General features: G+C 54.4%; 2 protein-coding genes across 2 annotated transcripts; both read right to left on the bottom strand.

The window, feature by feature from the left end:
* Positions 1-3,396: 3,396 nt before the first annotated feature.
* On the bottom strand, positions 3,397-6,409 carry LOC103622122 (granzyme E). The gene is made up of 5 exons (XM_008641022.2): positions 6,223-6,409; positions 5,960-6,119; positions 4,808-4,949; positions 4,455-4,688; positions 3,397-4,057 (listed from the first exon to the last, which is right to left on the bottom strand). Exons 1-5 carry the CDS (start codon positions 6,407-6,409, stop codon positions 3,920-3,922), a joined length of 861 nt encoding a protein of 286 aa, XP_008639244.2. The 3' UTR covers positions 3,397-3,919.
* Positions 6,410-8,751: 2,342 nt separating this feature from the next.
* On the bottom strand, positions 8,752-10,772 carry LOC103622121 (mast cell protease 1A). Its single transcript, XM_008641021.2, has 5 exons — positions 10,617-10,772; positions 10,379-10,526; positions 10,060-10,195; positions 9,541-9,792; positions 8,752-9,234 (listed from the first exon to the last, which is right to left on the bottom strand). Exons 1-5 carry the CDS (start codon positions 10,678-10,680, stop codon positions 9,100-9,102), a joined length of 735 nt encoding a protein of 244 aa, XP_008639243.1. The 5' UTR covers positions 10,681-10,772; the 3' UTR covers positions 8,752-9,099.
* Positions 10,773-11,098: the final 326 nt, after the last annotated feature.

Here is an 11,098-nt window from a genome sequence, read left to right as displayed (position 1 = left end):
GCAGGAATGTTGGTGGAACCAGAATTGCTTCCAGTCTTGTGTGTTAGAAACGTGGACTGAAATCTGAAACATGGCTTAAAATTATCCCTTAAGGAGTCCAGGAATGGATGACTCTGAAAACTTCCACAAAGCGATTTCCTGAGATGGAGTTCATAGAACTTAATTCCTTTTCTCTGGGCTCATTCTCCAGGAATGTTGCATTAAATCAGCTGGGAGTGGGTAGAGATGGCCAACTTCCTCTATGTAAAGGTTTCCTGTGTTTTCAGGAAGCTGCAGCTGAGGATGTTCTGCTCCCTTCAAGGTCACTTAGCACAGGTGAAGCTGCAGCTCCCGGGCAGCCTGAAATACTGTGTTTGCTCCCACCAGGAAGGGAACAGTGGTCTGGTGGCTGGAGCACTGGCAAGGACTTAAATTGTCGCTGTTTTCTAGTTATGGGTGAGTTTTTGTTGCTTTTCTCAGTGGCTCTGTCCCCTCACCAGCTGGGGAGCAATGTCAGTGCTCCCTGTTCGTGTCCTCAGCTCTGTGTGAGTCACGTGTTGTGCTGTTCTTTGCAAAGAGCCAAATATGCTCTGTTTAAATAAGGCAAAGCAACAAGTTGAGGTTCTTCAAGGAAAAAGGTGAAGCCTTTAACGCCCAGTATTTCCAGCTGGCTGTGAGGGTCTCCTGTTCTGGCCTTTTGCAGCCTCCAGGTGTGTGTGGGGCTGTCCCTGGAGTGTGGCAGTGGAGGAGCAGGAGGTTGGGTCCCTGCTGGAGCAGCCCAGGGAAGGAGGCAGCTGGCAGCAGCTGAGGGAACAGCCCATGCAGCAGGCTCACAGTTGCTGCTTTCCCAAGGATAAAGTGTTCCCAGCAGGACTGAGAGCTCCTCCTCACCTCCAGCCCTGCAGCTGGGGCAAGAGGCCCTCGGCTCCTCTGATCCTCCCGTGCCCATCCTGCAAGGAGCAGTCTTTGGAACACGGGAGGCTGTGTCCTGAAGCCACCTGCCACTGCCTGGATAATTCCTTTGGCCTGCAGCCTGCTCCAGAGGGAGGGACTCGGCAAAAGAGGGCTGCCAGAGCCGGGCTGTGGGCCAGGGGAGTGTCCTGATAAGGTGAGCTGGCCCAGGGACTGGGGTTGTGGCAGTGCTGCAAATCACTTTAAACCTGGTCACTGGACGTCCCTGCTGATACCAAAGCAGGTCCCTGGGATTGTGCACATGGGTGGACCAGACATGAAGGAAATCAATTTTCATATTTTTCATGTTAAAAAAATCCCATGTGGAAGAAAAGGGCAGAGAAGAGAGAGTTTGGGATTTGCCTTGTCCTTGGCCAACCATCATCCTCCTAGCAGGAGGAAGCTCTTTCCTTTGAGCATTCCCTTTGCCCTCTTGGGAAAGAGAGGGAAGTATCTGTGCAGTGTAGGAGTAAAACCTCATGTGGAATTTATAAAGCAGGAATATAAAGCCTCCCTCCTCTCACTTCAGGATTCTCCCCCGTGTTATCCTGACCCCACACAGGACTCTGAGGTTGATGTGCAGCTCAGGAGCACGGGACCAGCTTGGTCTTTGGAATGGCAGCTGCTGTTGCTGGAATGTTTCTGTCAAGAGCTTCTTGAGCCCTGGGCTCAGCGAGGGCTTGTTCTAACCCAAGCTGTTTCCTGTGTGCTCTCCCAGTGATACCAGTTTGGTATAATTGTCCTCGAGCTGCTTTATCTCCTGCCATGCAGCCTGATCAGGAAGTTAAGCCTCCACAAGCAATTTTTGTAACATCTCCACCATCGTGGGTGGACAACTCATGGCTTTTGAAGAGTTTTTGTGGCTCCCATGCTGGACTGTGTGACAAAGACTTCACACTTGGGCTGTGTGAAGCTTCTGGGTAACCCCAGCGGCTGAGCTGGGTGAGGATGTGGCTCCTCAGGGACCTCAGCTGCTGCCCAGGGCTGTTCTACACTCCTGGCCAAGTGCTGTTATTTGTCCCTGGCCACTCCTGTGCACTGCTCCTAGAGCTGCTCCTCCCTTCATCTCAGGTGAGTATCTGTAGCTCCTGGCCATGGAAATAAATGGTGGTTTTATGGAACTCCCCAAAGACAGGTCTCTCCTGCTCTGCCAGTTCCCATCCTCCCTCCCAGTGACTCAGGCCTTCAGCCTCCAGCTCTCCAAAAGGTGACAGGCTCTTTGCACAGAAGATGCAGGATGAGAACTGGGAAATTCTTCTGGGAAGGATTTGGCAGCCTCGATAGAAAAGAAGTCTCTGCTCAATGTCAGCTTTGCAACCCCTAATTCAGAACAGGTTAAATGATGTAAAGAACCCTGGGGGAAAGAGGTGCCTTTCCTGAGCTCAGCCACGAATTTGCTTCCAAACTGCAAGAGGGAAGTTTTTTTGGATTAGTTCAGAAGTTGTTTAGAGACAGAACCTCGAAGAACACACCCTGTTGCCAACCCAAAGAGGGCACTCTGGGCATGGAAAACTCAGCAGAAATGTGCTAGAGGTGCTTTGCTCCTGCAACATCACCCACAGCGAAAACCACTGGTAACTCTGCTCAGCTGCAGCTTTTCTAAGTCAGGTGAGTGACCTGGGGACTTTTAGACATTTTGAATTATAAGGTTTGGAAAATATTTGGAGTCTTCACATCTTTGGCCTTGTGTTTCGTGTCCAGTGCTGCCACAGATGTTGGAATGGCCTCTGACAAGTCACCTTTGGGCAGAGGTGAGCGCAAGGAAAGGCAAACACTCCCCAGGAGTGTGTTTTTGTCAACGAAATCCTAAACATCTGACGGAAGTGTTTGTGCTCCTCTTGCTGGGTCTCTTGCCAAATCTCCAGATTAATTTCCTCAGGTTGCAATATTTTTAAGCCCTATTGTAGAAGAGGCAGGGATTTATTTTCTTGTCCTAAACCGTGAGATGTAGGAATAAAAGATTTGCTGGATGTCAGGCCGTGGTGGGACTGTGTGGTTTTTCTCTTTGCTGCCAGCTTCACTAAAAAGATGGCTCCGTGTGCCTCGATGAACACCTGTGTGTGACAGAGGTGCACTGGGGAGAAGATGCTGGTTTTGTGTGGAATGGCAGCCAGAGGTGGGATGGGGTAAAACTGAGAGGGGCCCATGGGGGAGAGGATGTGATGGAAGGAGGAAATCCCCCAAAGTACCAGCTTAGAGGGCCCTGGAGGGAGGGAGGAGAGCTTCTGCCCTGAAATCCAGACTGGATATCTATTCTGGAGGTTTAGATGGGACAGAAAATGGAGTCCATTGGTTGGGGTAGAAACCTCCAGCTTGGGATTCAGCTGTTTGAGCTGTAACTTTCTCCTGAGCTGTTCAGGACTGGAGCCAGAGAAATCAAAATTGCAGCAGGAAAAAGCCTTTCAAATGCAGATGAGATTTATTGTTTTTATGTGTTCTTAGAACACTGGAGCTACAGAAGAGGGGAGAAAGGAGGCAGCAGGTTTCAGAGGTAGGGGACAGCAGTAGTGGAGCAGGAACTGGAAGTGTCCTCCTTGGAGCTTGGGCAGCCCTGTAGCCCAGGGCTTGGGCAAAAGACACCCAGACATCTGGTGTCCCAAATGACAGGGAGGAGGCTGCTCTTTGGATCCCTCTGATCTCGTTGTGCAGCCTTCCCCTGAGGGTTACAGACATCCCCACAGCTACTGGCACCTCTGTCGGGGCTGTCCTGCTGCTTCCTCTCTGGAGCTGTAGCCACAAAGGGCTAAATCAGGGCAGCAGTGAAGGAGTGCAGGCACTCCCCAGTTTGCACAGGGGATAAATGCAGTCAAGGAACAATCTCTGTGCCAGCCCCACCATGGACAGAGTTCGGCTTGGCCACAGAGAGGTTCTTGCCACATCCACAAGGACCAGTGGAAGATGTTTCCCAGGGAGAAAGGAAAAGAAAGTTGGTGAGGACGGGGCTCTGGAGGGTGAGTTCTCCAGGGCAGCAGCTGCAGGGGGAGCAGGGTCATGCTGACTTCATGACACTGTTGACCCAGGAAAGGTAAGGAGTGATGTGAGTGTAGAACCCAGGCCAGTTGTTGTGCCTGTAGGAGAAGATGCCGTAGGCTTTGTTGTTGCAGACCAGCGGATCCCCGGCATCACCCTGTGAAAAGGAGAAGAGGGATCAGTGCTGGGTTATGCTGAGGACCCCAGGGAAGGAGAGCTTTTGCAAAGAACAGGGAGGCTGCAAACATCAGGACAGAGTTTCCCCAGCAGAAGCCTGGGCTCGCAGTGGATGGGGATAACTCTGGCTCCACAAGGGACTGGTGACAGCTTTGTTTGGGACCCAGCTTCATTTCTGCCCTTCTGCTGGCTTCAGATCCAAAGCACGCTCAGACCAACAATGAGATTCAGGGTGAACCCCTCTGGCCAAGCTGTTGTCCCCTTGTGCTGCTGCAGACTCCCAGGTCCTCTGCCATGGGAAACCAAGGATCCTCTTGTCCCTTGTGCTTTGCCCCCTGGCCAAAACCTACCCTCCTCCTCCCTAATCACAGACTGACCTTCTCAGGTACCCCAGCGGATTTGCTGCGGCCACAAATCAAGTTGTCAGCGAGTCCTGGGTAGTGGCTGAGGCAGTCCCTTTGTTTGATGATGGTGACAGTGGCCTCACGTAAGGAGACAGCAGGTGTCCTGTAGCCCCAGCCGGCCACGCTGCACTCGGTCCCACCACGAACTTTGGATTTCTCAAAGGAAATGGGCCTGACGTGGCTGTTGCTGGTGGCATTGCCATTCAGCTGGGCAAGGGGACAGAAAACACAGAGATGAGTGCCTGGCCTGTACAGGCACCTTCCCCTTCCGCTCCAGGGTTGTGGCTTGGCTCATCAGGGCCATGCAGGTGCTCCAGGCAGGTTACCTTCAGCAAGAGGATGTCATTTCCCTTCTTAGGACTTGTAAAATCTGGGTGGCAGTGATACTCCTTGACCTCGAAGGTTTGCCAGCTTTCCTCTCTCCTTTGGAGTGTGTGGGCTCCCAGGATGACAGTCAGAGGTTTGTGGCTGGTGAAATCAAGCACAGTGGGTGTCACCAGCTTGTCCCTGTCTTGCCTGGGAACACTGAGGCTCATCTCCCAGGGGCATGGCCAGGAGAGTCCAGTCACACAGATAAAGTGTGATTCCCTAGACACAAACTATATTATATATGCACTTTTTAAGAAGAATGATGGGAGCAAGGAGCTCTGCCAGTGAATCTGCCAAGCCAAGAGGCAGAGCAAGCTCCCATCTGACGGACCAAAGCTCTGCAAGGGCTCCTTTATCTCCAGATCTCGAGCTGGGCACATTTGGTCCAATGTTGCTGCTCTGTTGTTCTGGGCTTCACAGGCCCATGGAAGTCCAGGGATTTCTAAATCAGGACCCTTCTCTGCCCTCCACATCACCTGCAGAAGATGCTGCCTCAGGAAAATTGGAAAGGACTTTGGGTACATGCAGGAGTCCCTCCCAAGCTCCCAGGTGAGTCTTGGGCATCCAAGCTCCTGGGTTCTGCTGGTCCTCCCTTTTGCTACCCAGGTGTGGGGACTGGCCCTGAGCCTGTCACTGGCACCAGGGCAGAGCTGTCAGCCCTGAGGTGTGTGGGAGCTACACCCAGAGCTGTGGACATCTGGAAAAGTCCACCTGCCCATCTATACCCCAGCTGGAGGGATGGAAAAGGGCTGGGCAAGCAGCTGGCTCGTAGGAAGTAATTCTGCTAGCAAACAAGTTGGTGGTAGAAAGGGCGAAGCCTGACAGCAGGACAGTGCCAACAAGGACAGAAGCCACTCTGACCTCTCACTGTTGACATCTGGGAAAAGAAAATGAGTCACGGAGGGGAGAAAAAAAACCAGGGTAAATATCTGAGGGTGGGCTGGGGAGGGAGATGGGGCTCAGTGCTGTCCCCCAGTCGTGCCCGGGAAAGAGCCTGGTGATGGCTGAGGGGACTTCAGCTGTGAGACCTCCATGCAGGAGATGTTTCCCAAGCCGTGGTGGAGCAGACACCTCTCTGCAGGTGCTGTGTGGGCCCAGCAAAGACTTACACAAGGCACTGAGCCGCCGTCATCACCCAGCCGGGGGCCACGAGGAAGCCTCCGCAGAAGTGGCTGTCCTTCCCCTGCACATAGGCCATGTAGGGTGTGGGGTGTGTCCTGGAGGGTGGCTTGGCTTCTCCTCCTCTCTCCCTCCAGCTCCAGGGATAACCTGCAATGGATGGGGCAGAGGATGAGGGGTTTGGATCAGAGGGAGCAGGGCTGAGGTTCATCCTTCCCCAACCCTCTCCTCGCCTCCAGCGCGCTCTACTTACTGGTGCTGACTGGGGGGCACATCACCAGCAGGAGGGGGAGCAGGAGTGTCTGCAGGTGCTCCATCATGGCCTTCTGGGCTTCAGTGGATCCCTTAGAGGTGGGGCTGCATCTGGGGTCTCTTCCTGCTCCCAGCAAGGTTTTATAGCCTGACACCAGACTCCAGGAAACCACAGAAGTCAGACTCATCTGAAGAATCTCTCTACAAGTTGCATGTCTCAGCAATGTGAGAGGGGAATTCAGTCAGTCTTGGCCTTGGGCATCAACCCACCTTCATCATGGGTCTGATCTGAGGGATCTGACGTCGTTCTAAACCCAGAGCCAATTTTAGAACACTGCCTTTGTTCTGGAAGCTGTGGGAAATGCACCCACCCTCATCTCTTTGACTTCCAGTGAGGTCTTCCCGTGCAGCTTCTCCTCTTTGTCGAGCGTGTGCAAACCCTCTTGATTCTTATCACGAGCCCTACATGAACAAGGTTTCTTGCACCTGATGCATCAGTTCCAAAGATCCTGCAGTGGCAGGTGAGGGCCCTCCTGCTCTCCCTCAGCAGCTGCAGTCTTGGCTAATGGAGCAAAATGGCTGTGAATGTGTTCATAACATGGCGCTGATGATATTGGGAAGAAATCCTTCCCTGTGAGGGTGGGGAGGCCCTGGCACAGGGTGCCCAGAGCAGCTGTGGCTGCCCCTGGACCCATGGAAGTGTCCAAGGCCAGGCTGGACGGGTCTTGGAGCAGCCTGGGACAGTGGAAGGTGTCCCTGCCCATGGCAGGGGGTGGAATGGGATGATCTAAGGGCCCTTCCAACCCAAACCATTCCAGGATTTTATGGTAAGAGCAAACTTTGAACATTCACGGTTTAGCTGTGACGAAATGGGGCTGACACCTCCTTGCTGCCCTCGCTGCCAGTAAATCTGCTTTCCTCTCTGCCTCCAGGGCCACTGGGTAAACCCCATTTTTTAGCTACAAGTTGCCATTCTCGTGCAAAGCCTGCAGCAGCTGGAGCTTCTAGGAAAACCCTGACGTGACAAAGATTCATAATGCACAGATAAGCAGCTGCAGCCTGTTCACTTGCAGATTTCCGAGCTGATAGCAGCTGTGAGCAGAAGCCCAAACATGGACCCTTCTCAGTCTCCCCAGGGCAGCCTGGGTGCTGAAGGAAGAGGTGACGCATTTTCCCTTCATCCCAGGCAAGTCCCCGTGGAGGATTTACAAACAGAAATCCAGGCTGGACTGTGGAAACCTCCTCCCTCTGATGGAGGTGACCAGTGGAAAAGGCCATGACAGCAGGGCAAGCACCCCCTTCCCTTGAACTGCAGACAGTTTTCGTACGTTTAGAATCCCCCACAGGTTTTTCCCACCGCAAACCGACTCCTTCTGACATCACAGACATCCGTCATCCCCTGCTGGGGAGCTCCGCACTCCTTTGCCAGCGCATCATCTGTTCCTCCAAGGAACTCTGTCTCTCTCCATACACAGGAGATGCCACCAGAAACAAGTTGGGATGAAGATGAGGGCTCAGAGGGCAGCCTGGCCATGGAAGGAGGCTCAGACTCCAATGCAGGAGCTGTCTGAAAACAGCACTCGAGCATCCTTTGTGGGGAGAATTTGTCCTTGGGCATCATCCAGCTGAGGGGAGAGGTTTGGGCTACCACTGGCTCTGGGGGACAAGGATGTGCCAAGCAGCTTCCAGCCAGCCCCCAGCTAGGACTTGTCCTTGCCTTCTCCAGGGACCCAGCTGGGCTCTCCCCCTGTAGTTATCATGGGAGGAAAGGAGGAAATGGCTTGGGGTCAGGAACTTTCGTGAACCCAGGTCCTTTATCAACCCTTTCAGTTCAATCCTTTCAGTGTCTCTGCCCAGGACACGGTGCAGAAACGGAGGATGAAGGACTGTGGCTACTGGCAAATGGCAAAGCCTGGAACAGGCAGCCTGATGTGTAACAGCCTGATGTGTAACAGCTGGGACTTTGGGTGTGCCCCCTCTCTGGGAATCTAAAGCCCTGTCCCTGGCATCTTAACAGCCACCTGCCTACGCCCAAGGGCACAGTCCACAAAAAGTCCAGCTCCCTCCACCCAGTGAAGCCTCTTGCAGCTAAGACAGCTGGGAAGATAAGCCTGGTGTGCCCTGTGACCATGCACTGCATCCTAGGGTGCAACACCCGCCAGGCACGAGCCCTGTGCAGAGGAAACAGCCTTTACTCTGCACAGAACGACAGCTTTGGAGCCGCGGTCACTGCTGATGCACCACATCCTTGCTGCCTGGGCTCCCAGGAAGGTGCCAGTGTGAAGTTGGTGAATGGAGTGTGTGCCCATTGCTTTTCCCAGAACGTTTCTAGCTGGGCAGTTTTTCTCCTCGCAGCACACTGATCATCCCTGTGACTCGAGGAAGGGCAACCATGGCTCTTGTTTCAGAGCCTGCCAGTGATTCAGGATGCAGAGCTGTGATTGCTGCTGTCCCAACAGCCTCTCACATGCAGCAGCCAGACCCTCCCTCCTGTGCTCTGAGGCAAGGCCCCAAGAAAGACGACACATGCTGGGAGATGCAGCTTTGAGTTTACTGAGGGTGCTTTAAGTGCAGCAAGGTTCAAGCAGGAACAGGGTTATCTCTGAAGGAAGTGGGGTCTGTTGTGGCACAGCCTCTTTTTGTGCCATCTGGGCCTATCCCTGCTTCTGCCAGGGTGATTTAACACAGTCCTGAGACAGGCAGGGAATGGGACAGGCAGCAGCCTCAGAACGGAGTGAAGGGGACTCTCAAGTGCACTGATCAAGTCACTCGGGTTCCCAAGGAGAGAGGAGGCAGTTGAGCCTTCAGCAGGGACAGGAAGGAAGCTATTGCATTCTCCAGGGCCACACCAGAGCTGGAGCAAGTGCTGCCACTGCTGCTACTTCTTCATGACTTTTTTGATCCAGGGCAGGTAGTTGGAGATGCGGGTGTAGACCCCGGGTGGGGAGTCATAGCCAAAGGAAACAATGCCTTGCGCCACTTTATTGCATACCAGGGGCCCACCAGAATCTCCCTGGGGAGAGATGAGACTGATTTTAGAGGCCTCTTCCCTGTGGGAATAGGTTTCTCCCTGATCCCTCCCTGCCTTGTGGCTCCATTCTTGCCCCACATCCCACCCAGCTGAAGGGGCTGCCCCGAGCTGCTGAGCTGGGGCTCTACCCCTGCTGCTGTGCAGGGACTGTGGGTGCTGTTGGGGCATCCAGAGAGCCAGTCCATGTGGCAACTGTGGTCAGATGCCTGTCACCTGCCCTGGGACCCGGCTGTGCCTGCACCAGCAGCAGCTCCTGCTCCCAGAGAGCTCCGTGAGCCCTCCCTGTACCTGGCTGGAATCCTTCAGCTCGTGGAAGCTGCCAGCACAGACCATGCCAGAGTCGAGGTGTGGGTAGAAGAGGATGCATTTCCTGCGGCTGTAGATGGAGACTCTGGTCTCAAAGAGCTTGTTGGTGGCCCTGTCCTCATCGATCCGACCCCAGCCGGCGATCATGCACTTGGTGCCCGTGGGGAGGTCGCTGCCGGTCTTGGGCAGTGGGACTGTCTGGACGTAGTCATTGAGAGTGGCCTTTGAGGTTAGCTGGGGGAAAGGAGGGGGTTTGGAGAAGGCTGTGAGCAGGACATTTTCTGTGCAGAGGTAGAGGGGGTCCAGCAGGCGCTGCAACCTCTGGGGAGCTGCTGTGAAAGCCACATGAGGCTCCAAACCCTGCCCGTGGCTCCTTCCCAAGTCCCTCCCAGTCCTGCCAGCCTCTTTGGGCAGAAGGAGCTAATGGCCAGGATGAGCCCTGCCCCGTCCCTGCCAGCCCCACGGCCCCAGCCCACCCTCTGCCCCGGCAGAACTCCTTGCCTGGAGCAGCATGATGTCGTTGTACATCGTGCTGGGGTTGTATTCAGGGTGCTCGTGGTACTTGAGGACTCCCCGAACCTGCTGGGTTTTTTCAGGTTTGTGGATGTTGTGAGCCCCCAGGATGACTGTGATATTCCTGGCCGTGGCAGTAGAGGGGAGAAAGGGGAATTAGGCTTGGTGTCACCCACTTCCCTCATTTTGGCAGACAGGTGGGGTGAGCTGCCCAGCACAGGAGGAACCTGCTCCAAAATTGCTCCAGGGAAGGAGCTCACAGGCTAGGGGAGAAAGAAAGGGATAAACCCCTGTACCAAGTACTCACCCCATGCAGTGTGCAGCTGACATCACCCAGTCAGGGGCCACCAGGAAGCCCCCACAGACCCCTTCCCCTTGTATCTTCAGGTACGCCATGTACGGGTGGGAGTGGGGCTGCGCCTCGTGGCCACCCACAATCTGACCCCGCAGAGCACCTGCAAGACACCCCAGCACAGGATGAGCCAGGGGCTGCTGAGATGGGAGCCCAAAAGAGCCACCTCACTCCCAACAATGCCCTGACTTACTGGCACTGGCCCATGGGCAGCAGAGCAGGAGCAGCAGGGCTGGCAGCGGCCGTGGCTGGCACATCTCTGCCGCAGCTGGACGCTCCTCCCCAGATGTGTGGAAGTCCTGAGTTTCCCTGTGGCCAGGAGCTGGTTTTATAACCTGGAGGCAGCTGTGCCCAGCAACAAGGAAACCATGTGCAGGGGCTGATTGTGCTAATCAGGGCATCGCTGGCCTGGCCTGCTCAGTGCCCACGCGCCTGTGGCTGTGATTGATGGGCGATAGCACGGGACAGAAAGGCCAGGGCAGAGAGAGCTGGGGACACCACAGCCACAGAGCCTCGGGGGGGGCTGACAGCAAGAGAGAGGTGTCCTGTGGTAGTTTTGAGGTGTGATTTAACGTTTCTACCACAGTTTCTGTTTAATGTTTTTGCCTGGAGGAAATGCGAGTTTCTAAAAAAAAAAAAAAGCCACTAAAAAAAAAAGCCATTAAAAAAAAAAAG

Source organism: Corvus brachyrhynchos, unplaced genomic scaffold (genome assembly GCF_000691975.1).
Source record: "Corvus brachyrhynchos isolate BGI_N302 unplaced genomic scaffold, ASM69197v1 scaffold219, whole genome shotgun sequence".
NCBI classification, from domain to species: Eukaryota; Metazoa; Chordata; class Aves; order Passeriformes; family Corvidae; genus Corvus; species Corvus brachyrhynchos.
Note: the sequence above shows the minus strand (reverse complement) of the source record. Positions and strands in the feature narration are given on the sequence as shown.

Coding starts and splice junctions, on each gene's coding strand:
- LOC103622121 (XM_008641021.2), bottom strand. CDS start 10,680: ATGTGCCAGCCACGGCCGCTGCCAGCCCTGCTGCTCCTGCTCTGCTGC. Junction 9,793..10,059: donor ACGACATCATGCTGCTCCAG/GCAAGGAGTTCT, acceptor CCTTTCCCCCAG/CTAACCTCAAAGGCCACTCT. Junction 9,235..9,540: donor AGCTGAAGGATTCCAGCCAG/GTACAGGGAGGG, acceptor ATCTCTCCCCAG/GGAGATTCTGGTGGGCCCCT.
- LOC103622122 (XM_008641022.2), bottom strand. CDS start 6,409: ATGAGTCTGACTTCTGTGGTTTCCTGGAGTCTGGTGTCAGGCTATAAA. Junction 4,950..5,959: donor ACGGCGGCTCAGTGCCTTGT/GTAAGTCTTTGC, acceptor TGATTTCACCAG/CCACAAACCTCTGACTGTCA. Junction 4,689..4,807: donor ATGACATCCTCTTGCTGAAG/GTAACCTGCCTG, acceptor CCCCTTGCCCAG/CTGAATGGCAATGCCACCAG.